Source organism: Pantherophis guttatus, chromosome 2 (genome assembly GCF_059756535.1).
Source record: "Pantherophis guttatus breed Tessera chromosome 2, ASM5975653v1, whole genome shotgun sequence".
Taxonomy (NCBI): Eukaryota; Metazoa; Chordata; class Lepidosauria; order Squamata; family Colubridae; genus Pantherophis; species Pantherophis guttatus.
Genome location: NC_142064.1, coordinates 201,663,271 through 201,680,481, shown reverse-complemented (window position 1 = coordinate 201,680,481; position 17,211 = coordinate 201,663,271). Strand labels below are relative to the sequence as shown.

General features: G+C 36.7%; 1 protein-coding gene across 3 annotated transcripts in view; it reads right to left on the bottom strand.

The window, feature by feature from the left end:
* Window positions 1-17,211, bottom strand: part of SGCD (sarcoglycan delta) — a 452,437-nt gene that overhangs the window by 51,430 nt on the left and 383,796 nt on the right. For all 3 annotated transcript variants that reach the window (XM_087887533.1, XM_060688502.2, XM_034401701.3), the window contains one exon: window positions 15,515-15,587. In XM_087887533.1, coding sequence (XP_087743659.1) covers window positions 15,515-15,587 — 73 coding nt within the window. The remainder of the gene's footprint in view (window positions 1-15,514; window positions 15,588-17,211) is intronic.

The window sequence follows — 17,211 nt, the reverse complement described above, 5'->3', positions numbered from 1 at the left end:
AGGCTAGAGAGGTTAGACATGGAAACATGCCTTCCAAGAATATCAACAGAACAGTCAAACAGTCTCATTGACTCAGACTCAGGGAAGAAAATGCTTAGAATATAAATCTAAGGACTTTAGAAGGTATATAACAGTGATGGCGAACCTTTTTGCCATTGCTTGCCAAAAGCGTGGGGAGTGTCGGGAGCATGTGTGTCAGGCGTGTGCCCACACCCACAATTCTATGCATGTGCATGCAACACCCCCATGCTCCCCCCTGCTTTCGGCACGGTGGGCCCTGTAGGCCTGATTTTTGCTCTCACCAGGCTTCAGAACCTTTCTAGGAGCCTGGGAGGGGGAATGGCCTTCCCCCCCCCGGAGGTCCTCCGAAGGCTGGAAATGGCCCGTTTGCCAACTTCCTGTGGGACTGGAAGTTGGCAAATGGGCTGTTTTTGGCCTCCAGAGAGCCTCCGGGGGGAGGCCATTTTGGTCCTTCCAAGGCTCCTAGAAAGGCTCTGGAGCATGAGGAGAGCAAAAAAAATGGGCCTTTCCCACCCCCCCAGGCTCTCTGGAGGTAGGAAACAACCTGTTTCTCTATTGCAGGTGGGCCCAGAAGGCCTGAAAATCAGCTGGCGGTGCTGGAGCTGAGCTCGCGTGCCCACCAATATGGCTACATGTGCCACCTGTGGCACACATGCCATAGGTTCGCCATCACGGGTATATAACATCAAACAACAACAACAAAAAGGAACTTCATGTCATATAAATATATATAATTAAATCAGAACTGTATTAAAAAAAATAGCTCCAAATGGAAAGCAAATAAAACCCAAGAGAGGTTTGGGGTTTCACACGCTGAAAGCCCTTTAAAGTCCTTAAAATTGTTCATGAAATTGCTGCAAGGTAAAGTCTGCTACTGCAGAGGATATCTGTTTGTCTCAAGTGGTGTAGGGTTGGACAAGAAGACCTCCAAGATCCCTTCCAACTCTGTTATTCTATTCTATTCTATTCTATTCTATTCTATTCTATTCTATTCTATTCTATTCTATTCTATCCTATCCTATCCTATCCTATCCTATCCTATCCTATCCTATCTTTGGTAATATACTGTATAAGTTTTGATTTCTTCATTCTATAGTAGGTAAATTTTCAGGGTATAAATATGGTTTCATTATTGCCTGCAATTAAAAGATTAATCTAAACAAATAGCATCTGACAGCATTCTGCTGAGTAATGTCACTTTCTAAACAACCGTGTGCAGAACCAAAACTTACAGTCAAAGTTAATATGAAGCCTGATACCAATGGTATCTTTTATTTTCATGATTATGATTTGCAGTTAATGTCCTATGTTTGATTGGAGTTGATCTTCTTACTCAATATTAACCTTTTTATCATCCCATGCAGATTCTTTTTTTACCTGAAGAAATTTACATTTGAGAATTTAATAAAACTGAACTCTAGTGCAGACACACTAATACACAGAACAAAGTTCACATTTTGTGTCCTTCTCCCAGGTTATTGACAAGAGAATCAAAAAGAACATTTCAATCATTTCTGACACTGAACATCAAAGAGGAACTTTAAAAATGACATTTTTTAAAAAAGTGCTGTGCCATAATTTCATGGATATTGATTTTAAATCTGAGTTATATTGTAAAATCAATCCTTTCTAACTTCCCTGTCTACTTGCAGGTAAAAATCTGCAATCTTCTTTGAAGTTAGACAGCTTTGACAAAACAAGAGTGGTCCTGATAAATAATAGAGGCATTGACAGAGCAAGCTAATGTATGTAAACATGAATGTAAATCCTATATTCAATAGCACCAGTGAAATTACACAATCTGGTAACGAATAAGTAACCAAGCTCAGAGACTATCAAGGACTCCACAGTTCAACTCTGAGCTACAGATATTCTCTTCTACTGAAATACAATACTCTCTTTAACAGAAACCTAGTTAGCCCAATGGCCATATGTTTAAATCTGCATGGGCTTATACATATGAAAAACACAACTTGCTATTAAAAGATAAAATCACTTTAAGCCGTAGGGTGGTGACAATAGGAACAAAGCTGTCTCTACTTGGACTCAGACAAAACAGCTACAATTCATACTAAGGGTAGTTTAACTGAGATAAAAGAGTTTGTAGACACAGTTGCAAGATTTGGATTTCACACTGTTAAGTTTACAAAACACCGTACTTGGAAATGTTGAAAAATCCCACTATATTTCAACATAACACTTAGTTCTTGAAGGTTTTCACACTGTTATGAAATAACTATTGATTGCTGCTGCAGTCAACAGATGGAATGTTTAGAGCTAGATATTTGTTGTCATAACAACAGTGGATTATTAGCCAAATAATTTAATTTAATGATTCTGCAAATACCGCATAATGCAACCTACAGTTATTTGACTACTCAGTTACACAGGTCATAGTGCAATGCAAAGTAGCTATATATTATACTAAGTTACATTTTATGTTTACTAAATGTGTTATGATCTAAATTCTTTGAATACTTTCCCAGAGTATTTAGATGACTTAGTAATATAGCATTTAAATATATAAATATCTATCTATATCATGGTTATAGGTTATAACATAAGAGAATAAGACAGAAAATAGTACTAAATTAAAATATCTTTCCTCTCCCCCCCTTTCTCTTTCATCTCTCAATCTATCTAGAGTGCATGCGTACAAAGGTTCATAGATTGTGTAATAGAGGATTTCAAGCATTGATGGAGTATTGGTGAAATGATTTTGAAGATTCTTCTCAAGGTTATGACTTAAAAGGATAGGATAGAAAATAGTACTGGAGATACATTTCAAAACTTGGGTCAGGATGAATTTATGAATGGGGAATGAATTGAAGTCAGTGTCAACCACAACCATACCAAGAAAAGGTGGGTGGCCAATAAGAATGATGAGGCAAACAGAAAATGAAGCTCTAGCATAACTAATGGCTATTAATTAAAGAAAAGTTTCTAAGTTATATTCCAAGACTGCTTCCTTTTTCATTTTTTTATTATCAATCATAAGATTCATATCTAAATTTGTAAGTAAAAAGGACACCACATATCAAATTTTTCCCCCTTGAATAAACATGTATCCAATATAAACTAATTCAGAGGAAAGGATTGCATAATATTCTGCAAGAGGTGATTCAAATTGCAAACAAGAATCTGTAATTCTTCCGGTGGCACCACAGGCGCCGTGGACGCTCTTTTCTTGAGCGCCAGCCCCGCGATCTCGTAAAGCTGCTAGAACAGCGCAATTCAGCTGTCTAGCGGCTTGAAAACTTTCTCTCCGGGAAAAGGGGAGGAAGAGAGCAGACGGGTGTAGGTAGAGCTCCCCAAGGAGCCCCAGGAACAATTCTGGGGCTCGAAGGGTGAGACCTCCCTGGAAGCCTGACAGAGCTCCGGATCCGGGACGTTTCTGCTTCAAGCAGAAGAAGACGCCGCGACCACCCCTGCAAACAATGCTTGGAATAAACATTTGGAAGCAGGCTGAGCAAACTCAGGAGAGATTAGATCTGCAAGTACTGAACTTTAACTCCAAATGTGTATTACTTCCTTCTGACTTATTAAGGGGAGAAAGTGAAACCAAGATGGCGATTGAGCTTTAATGGGGCGTGAAAGCGAAAGTTAAAAAGAAAAGTTTCTTTTAGTGTTGGCAGCTCCTGTTCAAAATTAGAGATTTGTGTTTTTTTAAAAAAAGGAGAAGATCAAAGATTACAGCAGTGGTTTTTTTCAAAAAGGATTGATATTACTTAAAGACTGATTTCTGGATTTGGTGGATCTATTGTTCTGGCAGCTGATTAAATTTAAATTGGAAACTAAAAATGGCTTCAAAACAAATTAAGGCTATTGTCCCCCAAATTAATGGAAGCAGATGATCAAGGAAGATTTATAGCAATTGAACTTTTAATAAAAGGAGAAAAAATACTTTTAATTGGAGTCTATGCACCGAACCAACAACAGGAAAAATTGTATAAGCTTTTACATTCCAAGTTATTACAATGGGACTATAAATCATGTATTTTATTGGGTGATTGGAATGGAGTTTTGGACACTAAAAAAGATAAGAAGGGGCTCTTGCAGAACATTTCAACGCGTGCCAGATTGCCAAAATCATTTTTTGAAATGATGGAGGATATGGAACTGAGAGCTATCTGGTGAGAGAGAAATCCCGAAGAAAAAGACTTTACCTTTTTTTCTGATAGACATCAATCTTTCTCAAGGATTGATTTTATATTAATTACAAATGATTTCTTTTCCAGAGTGAAGAAGACGAAGATTTGTCCAAGAGTTCTAACGGATCATAGTCCAGTCTGGATGGAATTAGAGTATGGAAGAGGATCTAAGAGGTCTTGGAGGTTAAATGAAAATCTGTTTAGATATGAGGAAAATGTAAAAGAATGTAAAAAATTTATGAAAGAATTTTTTATTATAAATATGCATAAGGGTACATTTATGGAAATGGTTTGGGATGCAAGCAAAGCATATATGAGAGGCATTTTGATATATTTGAATAATAAATATAGACGCAAACAGAGAAAAAAAAGGAAGGATTTAGAAGATGAAATCAGAAAAAAAGAACAAGCTTTGATATTGAATCCAGCAGATAAGAAAATAAAAGAGGCAATTAATTTATTGTGAGGGCAATTTAATATGTTAATGGCAGATCAGGTCGCAACTAATTTGCAATATGCTAAACATAATATTTTTTTGTAATGCTAATAAACCAGGGAGGTGGTTAGCATATTTGTTAAGGAAAAAACAAAAGTCACAGACCATAGAGAAAATAGAATATAAAGGTAAAGAGGTTTATCAGCAAAATATGATTAAAAAAAGCATTTTTAGAATTCTATACGAGGTTGTATGCTGGTGATAAAATTCAAGGTACAGATATAGATAGATATCTACAGAAAGAGAATATTCCTACAATTACAAAAGAGCAAAGGGAGGGTTTAAATCAACCAATAACCACTGAGGAGATTATGTTTGCAATTAAGCAGTTGAAAGTGGGTAAAGCTCCTGGAACGGATGGCTTGACAGCTGCTTATTATATTTGCAGTTAGAAATGGTGGGACCACTTAAAGAATTATTTACTAATATACAATCTGGAGGAGATGTACCCCCATCTTGGAGGACAGCTTATATTTCTTTGATTCCAAAGGAGGAGCAAGACCACACCCAGCCAAAAAACTATAGGCCCATATTACTTTTAAATACAGATTACAAGATTTTTGCTAAAATATTAGCAAATAGGTTAATGACAGTCATGCAACAAATGATTCATAATGATCAAACTGGTTTTATAAATGGTAGACAAATGAAGAATAATGTAAGGCAAGTTGTTAACCTATTGGAGTATTTGGGGAAGAACAACCAAATCCCTGTGGTGCTGATATTTCTTGATGCAGAGAAAGCATTTGATCGATTGAATTGGCAATTTTTATTGAAAATAATAGAAAAGATGCAGTTTGGGGAACATTTCACGAAATCTATTAAGGCAATATATCAGAAACAAACAGCGCAAATAATAATTAATGATAGTTTAACAGATACTTTTAATATAGAAAAAGGAACAAGACAAGGATGCCCTTTGTCTCCATTATTGTTTATTTTGACTTTGGAATTTTTGTTAAGTAAGATACGTGGGTCGGACAAAATAAGTGGAATTAAGATTAGGCAGTATGACTATAGATTACGAGCATTCGCAGACGACTTGGTTGTTACTTTAACCCAACCATTACAGTCGGTTGTAGGTCTAATGGATATAATTAATCAATATGGACAAGTATCTGGTTTTAAAATAAATGCAGGGAAAATGAAGATAATAACTAAAAATATGACTATAAATCAAAAAGAAGAATTAGAAAGACTAACAGGATTTGGAATTGTAAAAAAAGTTAAGTATTTAGGGATCTATATTATGACATCAAATGCGAAATTATTTAAGTATAATTATGATCCATTGTGGCAAAAAATACAGAGAGAGATGGAAAACTGGAAAAAAATTACAATTATCCTTGTTAGGAAGAATAGCAGCAGTTAAAATGAATGTTTTGCCTAAGTTTTTGTTGAGATGAGAATTTGAAGATATGGCAGAAGGGTATTAATAATTTTGTTTGGGCAGGGAAGAGACCGAGAATAAAACAAAAAAATAATGCAGGATACACGTGAAAGAGGAGGTCTCAAAATGCCTAATTTAAGACTTTATTATGAGGCAGCTGTTCCATCAGCAATGAGTGATTGGATGAATTTAACAGAAGAAAGAATATTGAATATTGAGGGATATGATTTGGTTTACGGGTGGCATGCTTATTTATTATATGATAAGAAAGTGGACAAGACTTTTAAATGTCATATATTAAGGAATGCTCTATTGCGTGTCTGGAAAAAGTACAAGTATAAACTAAACGAGAAGTTACCATTGTGGGCAATACCCAGACACACGATAGAGAATATAAGTGTAGAGCAAAGGCAGGATGTGATTACATATAAAGAGCTTCTTAACAAGGAAAGAGGTATACTACAATTAAAATCTTTGAATCAACTAGGAGAAGAAAGGACAATTCGAACATGGTTTCAATATGTACAGTTGCAAGCTAGATGGAGAGAAGATCAGAAAATTGGTTTTCTGCAAAATGAGGAGAACTTGGTAAAACAGATTAGAGATCAAAGTCAAACACATATAAAAGGTTGTATAATGCGTTGGTAGAAATAGATTCAGAAACGGAGTTAGTTAAGGACTGTATGATAATGTGGGCACAAAATATTTAAGAACCAATAATGATGGAAACATGGGAAAAAATATGGGTTAGAAATGTGAAGTTCACACAAGCCCAAAACTTAAGAGAGAATTTTTATAAAATGTTTTATAGATGACATCTGGATCCTAAAAAGCTAGCCTGTATGTATCCAAGTGTGCAACCTAATTGTTGGAGATGTGAATGTGATGATGCCATGTATTATCATATATGGTGGACATGTAAAAAAATTAAGGCATTTTGGATAAAAATATGGTGGATTACTCAAAATATTCTCAAAAAGAAGATAAAATTTACTCCACAGTTCTTTTTGTTAGACATAATTACAGATTGTACTGTTATAGAGACTAAGTTGATTTTAAATTTAATAACAGCAGCCAGATTCTTGGTGGCACAGTACTGGAAGAAGGAAGACTTGCCTACTATTGAAGAATGGACACTAAAAGTAGTGAATTTAGCAGAGATGGCTAAAATTTCAGCGTATTTGAAGGACCATTCAAATGAAAGATATATATTGGAATGGAGAAGATGGATTGATTATATTCAAAACAAATATTGGACTAAAAAGTTTCAAATAGTTTATGAATGAAATCTATATTTCCTTTTTGAATATGTTTAGTTAGTTGAAAGGGGAGTTGAAGAGCAAGGGGGAGTTTGGAGACCACAGAAAGTTAGCTTATTTTAGCTTATGTTTGTTATGCTATACCCCGTTTTTGCTCTGGGAAGTCTGGGGGGTGGGTGTCAGGGGGGAGGGGGGTTGGAGGGAGAGGGGGATGGGGGGGTGGGAGGGGGGAAAATTGTTGTAATGATTGTTAAAACTTTTTAAATAAAAAAGAATCTGTAATTCTATAATCAAAAAGATTTGCATGATCTGAAGAGAAACTAGACTATGCTGTCTTATCATCTTTACTTGGTATTAGCTGATAAAATTCTGAACTGACATAGATAGATCATAGCTAGCTGGCTAAATATACATAAATAATGTAGGCTGTTTATATTTGATGTGAACAAGAGTAATAATTTATTTTACAGCTTTGTTAGAAACATATTATTAGCTGCAGCAACTTGTTATACTTCAGAGGAAAGTGTGATTATAATAATAGTGATTGGAAATTTAGATATTTATTAAAATACTACACGGTACTGCAGTACAAAAACACATTTATTGCACATTGTTTCTCAGCTAACAATGTATGCTGCACTATAAGTATTTTACTGCAAAAAAAAAAGGAATAAATGACGTAACAAATTGTTTTCCTCATTTCATGGCAGACAAAACTTGATTTCTAAACACAGAAGAGATGCTAGCGAATTTAAAAAAAAATAATGCTGATGAACTTCAAATCTATTTGGAAGTTAAAGCTTCAGGCCCTTCTAATGTTGAATTCCAGAAGCATGTGAGGATATATGATCTTTCTAAAATACTTGAAAGCATTACCTTCTTGATTAAGAAAATCTCATATGCTGAGATTGAATCTTATATTAATGGGGTAGCTAGCAATGCCATTTATCAGTTCAGTAGTTCATAACTTTATCTAAGAAAACAGATCTTGCACTTCACCTTGATTAAATCCAGCATAACACCTCTGATTACATTCATCCTAATTATATCTAGAGATCTCAGCAGAATGACTTAAATGGCGCTTTTCAGCTTGAAGGTTCTATGTTTCTGTTATAAAATGCTCTATATCTTTCAGAGCCAGCTTGGTTGTCTGGTTAAGGCACCAAGCTAAAAAGTCGGAGACCATGAATTCTAATCCTGTTTTAGCCATGAAAGCCAACTAGGTGACTAGTTTGGCCAGTCACTCTCTCTTAGCCCAACTCACTTCACAGGCTGTTATTGTGGGGAAAATGTGAGGAGAAGGGAATATTAGGTATTTATTGCATTGAGACATTTGCAAAAATTGTAAAAAAATTATAAAAATAATAAAGATGGGAGACACATACTGATAAATAAATACCTTTGAAAATAGTTTGGAAATTTTAGTTAGGAGGTACTACCTAATTCCGTGATGGTGAACCTATGGCACGCATGCCACAGGTGGCACGCGTAACCATATCGGTGGACACGTGAGCTCAACTCCGGCACGCATATGCGCACCAGCCAGCTGATTTTTGGGCCTTCTGGGCCCACTGGAAGTAGGGAAACAGAAAGTTTTCTGCCTCCAGAGGGCCTCGGAGTGTAGGGGGAAAGCCCTTTATGTCCCCCCCAGCTCCTAGAAAGGCTCTGGTACCTGGGGAGACAGAAAAACAGGCCTATCGGGCCCACCATGCCATCACGTTCCAGGAGGGGGGGGAGAGGGGGAATCGCTTGCGCATGCGTGGGGACCCCCTGCTCCTGGCATGTGATGGCAAAAAGGTTAGCCCTCACTGACCTAATTGCTTGCAGAGATCAGTTAACAGGAACACGTAGAATACCTGATTACTGTAGTATCAACTGCAGCCACTACTAATTTATATGGACATTATTGTAAGAATGGGACCTGGGATTGAAACCCTATTCAATCTGACTGGTGAGCAGATGAATACAGGAAAAGTGTTCTCACGGATAACCTGATCCAGAGCCATAGAGTGGCTTGAGGTGACAACCAGTGCCCTGAATCATATCTGGAAGCCAGCAATCATTGCAGCTCCTAAAGAAATAGAACCTGAGTGTACTAGGACATATTTATCACTGCCTAGGCCACTCTATTTTATACCAGCTGTAGCTCTGAAGGCCAGCCCCAGGTAGAGTGTATTACAGTAATATTTTCAAGAAATAATCAAATCATTCCTTTATTCCTAAATTATTAGGGCATCATATTAACAGGCTGTGCTGCTGCTAAACCTTTTAAGAGCTATAATCCACACATGCCAAATTTATATTTGCTGATTTGGTATAAAATGGTTTTTCGTGAATGCGACTGGTATTGAGGGCTCCTGGATTGGAGCTGAAAGGCGAATGGGAAGCAGTATGCTCCCTCCCATATTGGGGTAGACCAGGTGTTTCGATAGAAAAACATTATATATATATATATATATATATATATATATATATATATATATATATATATATATGTTTTCTCAGGTTTTCGCGGGTGTTTGTATGTAGGTCTTTGGTTATTCGGGTTTTCTCCCACGTAAACTTTGCTCCTGGAAGCACGAAGCCGAGAACACCAGCCTGAAGATGACGAATGAGACTTCGTCGAAACGTCGCCAAGACACTTCCAATTTTACGTGGGAGAAGACCCGAATAACCAAAGACCTACATATATATATATATATATATATATACATACATACATACATATATATATATATATATATATATATATATATATATATATATATAAAATTTCCTGTATCTGACCACTGTTTATCATAGAGGTAGGTAGGTAAACATTTATTATGGTTTTAACATGTGTACACATATATAAAATATCTAATATATATATTAAAATGGCAATTAAAATAAGTTGTGAGTTAAAGGAGAGAGAAAAGACTCCATCCCAAAGGAAGTGAATTTTTTATGCCACATAAGTTTCACTACATTCCAATATTCTCACTACAGAACTTGTACCCACATCCTTAAGAGTGTTGGAGCTTGCAGTAGTCAGTAGTCTATAAGTGACATTATATATATATAAAATTTCCTGTATCTGACCACTGTTTATCATAGAGGTAGGTAGGTAAACATTTATTATGGTTTTAACATGTGTACACATATATAAAATATCTAATATATATATTAAAATGGCAATTAAAATAAGTTGTGAGTTAAAGGAGAGAGAAAAGACTCCATCCCAAAGGAAGTGAATTTTTTATGCCACATAAGTTTCACTACATTCCAATATTCTCACTACAGAACTTGTACCCACATCCTTAAGAGTGTTGGAGCTTGCAGTAGACAGTAGTCTATAAGTGACAAGAGTTCCTCATGTACAAATGCCACAATTTCCTCTTAATCAGCAGCAATGCTGTTGGCATGCTGAGTTCTCAATGAATAACTGAGAACCTTTCCCACTTATTTTCCCCACAGATGTCCTTGTAAAATTTCATCTCCAGAAGGTCATGTGCACTTGAGGAAAGATGAGTCTTGTAATTAAGTATTAAATACTTTCACTAGTCTGAACCTGCCTGCAATGGTATATGAACTAGCTCTTATTATTTTAATGGCCTGCATTTACTAGCCCCTTTTTACTGGACAAAGTTTGTAGAGGACAATTAAAATAGTTTGAAATGTCTCTCCCTTCCCCCCGCCCCCAAGTATTTACGTATGTGAGCAGAAATGACTGCAAATGAGATTAGCTCTAATTCTTAAAGATTAAATTATAACTCATAAAAACTTAACACTTTCAGATCTAGACCAGTTAACCAGTTGGACTGCTTCTATCAGTAAGAAAAGATGTAAGGTTAGCTAAGCAGGATATAAAATAAAAATCTTGGGGATAAAACCCATAGATGACTGTACAATAGTGTCACAATGGCAATGAATGTGTTTTCCGTTTTGACCTCATAGGTAGTCCTTGACTTACAACAGTTCATTTAGTGACTGTTCAAAGTTACAATGGTACTGAAAAAAGGGATCTCTCAATATTAATGGTATTAATCACCAGGACAGCAAAGTTATATTAGAGCCTTTAATATCTTTTATTGATAAGCCTATTAATAAAAAAGTACCTCACAAAAGCCACAATCTAATGTCACAAAGAGCAGAAAGGCCAGAGATGGTTTGCAACATTTCTTGTAGGTGACAGTCCTTCATTAAAGATGAGATTTCTTTTTAATAATCCTCTTTTAGCTCTATGGATTTAAAACTGCTGTAGCCATTTCCTTTCTAGCGATAGGTTTATCCGTGAATAAATCTCAGCTTTCCCAGTTGCCCTTCTACCTGAAATTATTCACTTAAAGCTCTCTTAGGGTCAAAATGATTTTTGTTCTTCTTGCCTTTATCTTATGCTTCTCTCTCCTGCTAAGAAGCAGGATACACTTCAGATACATTCATTGTCAACCTATAGCATGCAGCCTTTTGCTAGTCACAGCAGTTGTGAAACAAATTTCTGGTCATTTTGAATAGGCATGAAAAATGACCCCACTTATTCATGTCATCCTGAAATATAATAACTATTGTCCTGACTCATGTGAGTGAACAGAAAGCACTGAAAACATCGTTCTTGGGGCTTAGGAAGGTTTTTTAAAAAACAACAACAGTTGGGAATGTATGCCAAGTACAAGTAATTCTTGGCCATTTGTTTAGTGATCATTTGAAGTTACAACAGCTCTGAAAAAAATGACCGTTTGTCACACTTACAACTGTTGCAGCATCCCCACAGTCACATGATCAACATTCAGATGTTTGACAACTGGAATGTATTTATTTAATTCACTTAACAACTGTCTTGCTTAGCCATTGAAATTTTGGGCTCAGTTGTGGTTCTAAGTCAAGGACTACCTATAGTATATAAATTAGCAGTTCCTGGTGTAATAACAAATGACCTAAAAAGATTTGGTTTTTTAAAAAAAATAATCTGATTAGCTCATATACACCAAATAATATGACTAAATTTAAAAAAGGGCTAATAATGGGAACAGGATAATAAATATGTAACCATACTAGATACTGTATTAAAAGTGGCTCCGTGAATAATTTTCCATCTCTAAGTTTCTTCTTTAATTCAGCACAGATCTCAGAGGTTGTTGAACTGAATCTGTACATACTTGCACTAACAGATGGTAAGCACAAATATCTCCATATTATTCTTCTCCTCATATTCCCTAGCAGCTGGTATTGAGAGGCATACTGCCTTTGATATTGGAGATAATATATAGCCATTATGATTAGTAGGCAATGATGGCATCAGCTTCATTGGAGTGAATAACTTCATTGGAATGTGTGCTTCGTTGCACATATGCTGCCTTTCAGTATATAATGGCAAACATTCTGTTGATCTAGAAATCTTTGTGATCTCTTTATTATGATTCCTTTCTTGACTGGGACAAATTAGCCACAATCCTTTTATTCTCCCCCTCAATAGTCAAGCAATGAACATATGCTGCCCAGCAATGTTGTTGGCATAAGAAATGCATAAACTAAGCTATGACAATGGTTATTCTTGTCAAGCAAGCTGAAAAGCAGCACAAGACCTGCTATTTTTCCTTTATGTTAAATGAGAACCATGATACTCACTCTAAAGGTTTATTACAAACAATACTTCACTTTCATTTTAATTCTCCCACTGCCTTCAGCATCTCTGATGATAGCTAAGAGGCCAGTCTTCCCAAGAAAGAACAGTACAGTGTCTGGAATATTTTTTTAAAAAAGCGACCCCACATTTGTAAAGAACAATGATCCAGGGATTATAGAATTTCTGTGGAGAGTGATGGCGAGGTAATCACCTGGAACTTATTCTTCTGCATGATACACAAGGCATCAATAAAAGTAACAAAGATGGAGAAGATGAAAGTAACCAAAAATATCGATATATGTACATTTCAGGACTCAAACAATACAAATCAAAGAATTACAAGAGCTTCAAGCATTGATCCAGTGAAGGTACAAGAGTACAAGGCAAAGAGAGAATTAGTGTTCAGTGAAACATGATGGTGCACACATGAATTTTTTTTTTTGAAGAAAAGCACATATTGCCATTGGTCTCAGCAGTTTATATCAAGTTTATATCATCTGAAGGGTCAGCGGCGAAAGGATGGTCCGTGCACAATGCCCTGCCAGGAATCCTTCGTCTGGCTTGCCGGTGACAGAGTCATGGCCCTCAGCGGTATCGGGCTAAAGCCCTTCACGCTGGAAAAGCCAGCTCTACCAGCCGAAGCTGGGAGCAGGCTGACAATCAATCAGATGAACACAATAAATGAAATAAGCTATAGAAATAGGAGAAACAGCTATCCAAGAATGGGTCAGATAGCCAAAACCACGTCTGTCTTTGACCAAGACCGAGTCAAAAGCTGGAGACCGTTGGCAGAGGGCGTGTCTTACAGCTTTGACAGACTCGGTCTTATTGGCTGACAGACGAGGACAACCCAAGCTGCCTCCACTACGATGGAGAACGGCCAGCCTTTAGGTAATTCCTTGTAAAGAAGTTATGATGTATTGTATGGTTCATCTCCAGGTATGCCAGCTGGGTTTCTGGGAACTGGTGCAACATACAGTATATTGAAGACAACAGGTTGGAGAAGACTGATGGAGAGGGTTTCCATATCATATTGTGAGTTTTTTTGTTTAATGAAACATCTCCATATAAGGAGTGATCTAATAATGAATATCTGTGCATTACAGACACTGTTTAGTCTAGCTTAGTCTTTCTCAACCTTGGCAACTTGAAGACATGTGGACTTGGGAGTTGAAGTCCACATATCTTCAAGTTGCTATGGTTGAGAAGCATCGGTCTAGTTAAAACTCCCCTTTTATGACCCCATAATCCCTTAATTTGGATTTGTGTTAGGGCAACTGGATGGAGCAGAGCGTTTAGTGGCCGGCTACCCTTCCTGATACCACACAAGAAGTTTGCAATATTTTTTTCTTTGCACCCTAGGAGAGAGAAACTTAGAGCCTTGGTAGTACAGTGGTCTAAAGCACCCTGTTATTAAGACAGCTGCCTGCAATTACTGCAGGTTCAAATCTCGCCAGGCTCAAGGTTGACTCAGCCTTCCATCCTTTCTAAGGTAGGTAAATTGAGGACCCAGTTTGTGGGGGCAATAAGATGACTTTGTATAAATATACAAAAGTATGAAGGCTATTGCTTAGCGCATTGTAAGCCGCCCTGGGTCTCCGGAGAAGGGCGGCATATAAATCAAATTTAAAAAAAACAACAACATCCACCACTACCTAGGATTGAACTCTCACCATCCGAGTGGGAGGCAAGGTCTTCATCACTAGGCCACCATCTAGCTACCACTTTAATATAATTGTGGGCCTATATCAACAATGCTTGCTTTTTATGACATTTTATTCATCTATTTCATTCAGAGACATTCATCCTATTTTTTAAAAAAACTGTGCTTGTAAAAGGGAGATGAAACAAATGACTGGCATGAATTAATTTGGATCAGTCATTTACTATAGTTGGAACTCAGCTGCTTCAGCTGCTGGGAATAAATTTAGCTTCTGTATTTGAAAGCACTGATTCCTATACAAAGCAGATGATTGCCAGGCACTTCAACAGGAATCCTTATCATGATCCTTATCAAGAGAGCCACTTCATTATGTACTTTGAAAAGTGGGAAAACCCAAAAAAGGGGGAAAAAAAATCATGCCGTCATAATAGCTGCTCCATTGAGAGTTTGGAAGCAGGCAAAATTGGATAAAAAGAAATGCAATGGCTTGTGGATTGTGTCCTGCCTATTCTTCTTTTACACAGGATTTGTTTTTCCAGGAACACATAAATCAGGTTAGTGACAGATGTCACGGATGAATACAAGTTCCAAGTTATTTTATCTGTATAGAAAGTAATTTGACCACTGTACCACTTTTCTCCTTGCTGACATTCTGTGATACCTGGAGGCCATACTCAATCATTACTGACCAAAGAGACCTTTTTAGCTCCCCCCCCAAAAAAACCTCCAGTCACAAATTTTAATTCCATGAACCAATGCTCTTTTAAAAATTTCAGATTTACTTGAAGTATTAACTGTTTTCTGCTATTCAGTGACATCTATGCAACTGCATGTTCTTTAATTACTTCAGGATTTGAAATATCACCAGCCAGAATGCACAATTCAAGCAAGGTACCTTTGCATTTACATTAGAACTAAATGTCAGAGTTTACCTTAGTTCCTTGAAGGGGTCTGCCCTGACATTAGGAGTTTCTATAGATTTGGGGAACACTGTGCCTTCTGCTCCTGAAACCACAAAACAGAACACAAGGCATAGCTGTTATAAACTGTTAGCCGAGGAATGGTATGCAAATCACACATCACATATTTTACAGTTGTCATAACTCCCTTCCAGAACATATACATACTACAATCCTAAAAAAATCCAGAACCAGGACAATGGATATTTTTGCAGTCCTCTATAATATAAAAACCCACTTCCATTTTACAACATAAGGGAGGAAAAAAGGACATGAGCCTTTCAATTTCTTTCAGTTTTTAATTCTTCTCATTTTAAATTTGCTCTCATCTTTACAGCCATTTGCAATATTTTTAAATGCATACATTTTAAATATCATAAAAGTACAGCTCTCACCCTGATGTTTGCCTTACTCTGAAAAATAAGAGGTGTGGAATGGCTGGGGAAAGGGGAATATACACTTTTGCAGACAGCATTTGTATCTTGGTGTCCTTCCAAAGTCTGAATCCACTAATGAAGAGCTAAAATTAGACTTGGAATACTTCAGAAATGTTCTGCTTTGATCTGGAGTTTTCCTAAATCTGTCAAAATACATCTAATTTTTTTTTTATTTTGATTTATATGCCGCCCTTCTCCGGAGACTCAGGGTGGCTTACAATGTGCTCAGCAATAGCCTTCATCCTTTTTTTTTTTTGTATATTTATACAAAGTCAGCTTATTGCCCCCACAACTGGGTCCTCAATTTACCTACCTTAGAAAGGATGGAAGGCTGAGTCAACCTTGAGCCTTGGTGAGATTTGAACCTGCAGTAATTGCAGGCAGCTGTTCTTAATAACAGGGTGCTTAGACCACCCTTGGTGCTAATTTGGTTTGGGATTGGGATTCATTCACTAATGAAGGAGTTTTAGTTTTGATACACATGCGTACCCACATGACAAGACAGGAGAAATTTCCACTTTTACTTCTTTTTAATTGAAATTATTGTTAAAATGCACGGTGGAAGTAATTTCATTTTCAGTTTAACTGTGCAAGAATGATTTACAGTTTATAACAACTTTGTCACCATCTGAATAGATTCTCCCTTCCTTCCTAATAAGGCAGTGTTTTAGGAATAGGTGAGAAATTATAATCATTTTCCAATAAATGAAGGGATGTTTCAAGGAATATGGAATAGATGTATTTTCCATAGTACCTGCGGGTAAGACAAGAAACAGCAGGTATAAGCCTTTTCACTGAGATATCCAAAGTTGAACTAAGGAGGAGGAATTTCCTGATTATGAGAGCTATTAATCAACAGAACAGCTTTCCTTCCTGAGGAACAGCTGAGGGTACTCCTTCAATGAAGGCTTTTAAGAAAAGACTAGACAACCATTTGTCCAGAATGGTATGAGGATTCCTGCACTGGGCAGACAGTTGGACTAGAAGGCCTCCCAGATCCCTTCCAACTCTATGATTCTACAAGCTTAACAGTACAATTTTCCCCCTGACCTTTGGTTTTGAGTTCTAAATTCCAAGCATGTATTGTATAAATGCGTAGACTGCCATCTAAGTTTTAATATATGAGTGCCCTATTTAAATTCCACTTCTATCTATTCTTTCTAATTCTATGGTTAAGGAAACTCTTATAAATATTACAGTACAGGTAGTTCTCAATTTATGACTGGTTGTTTA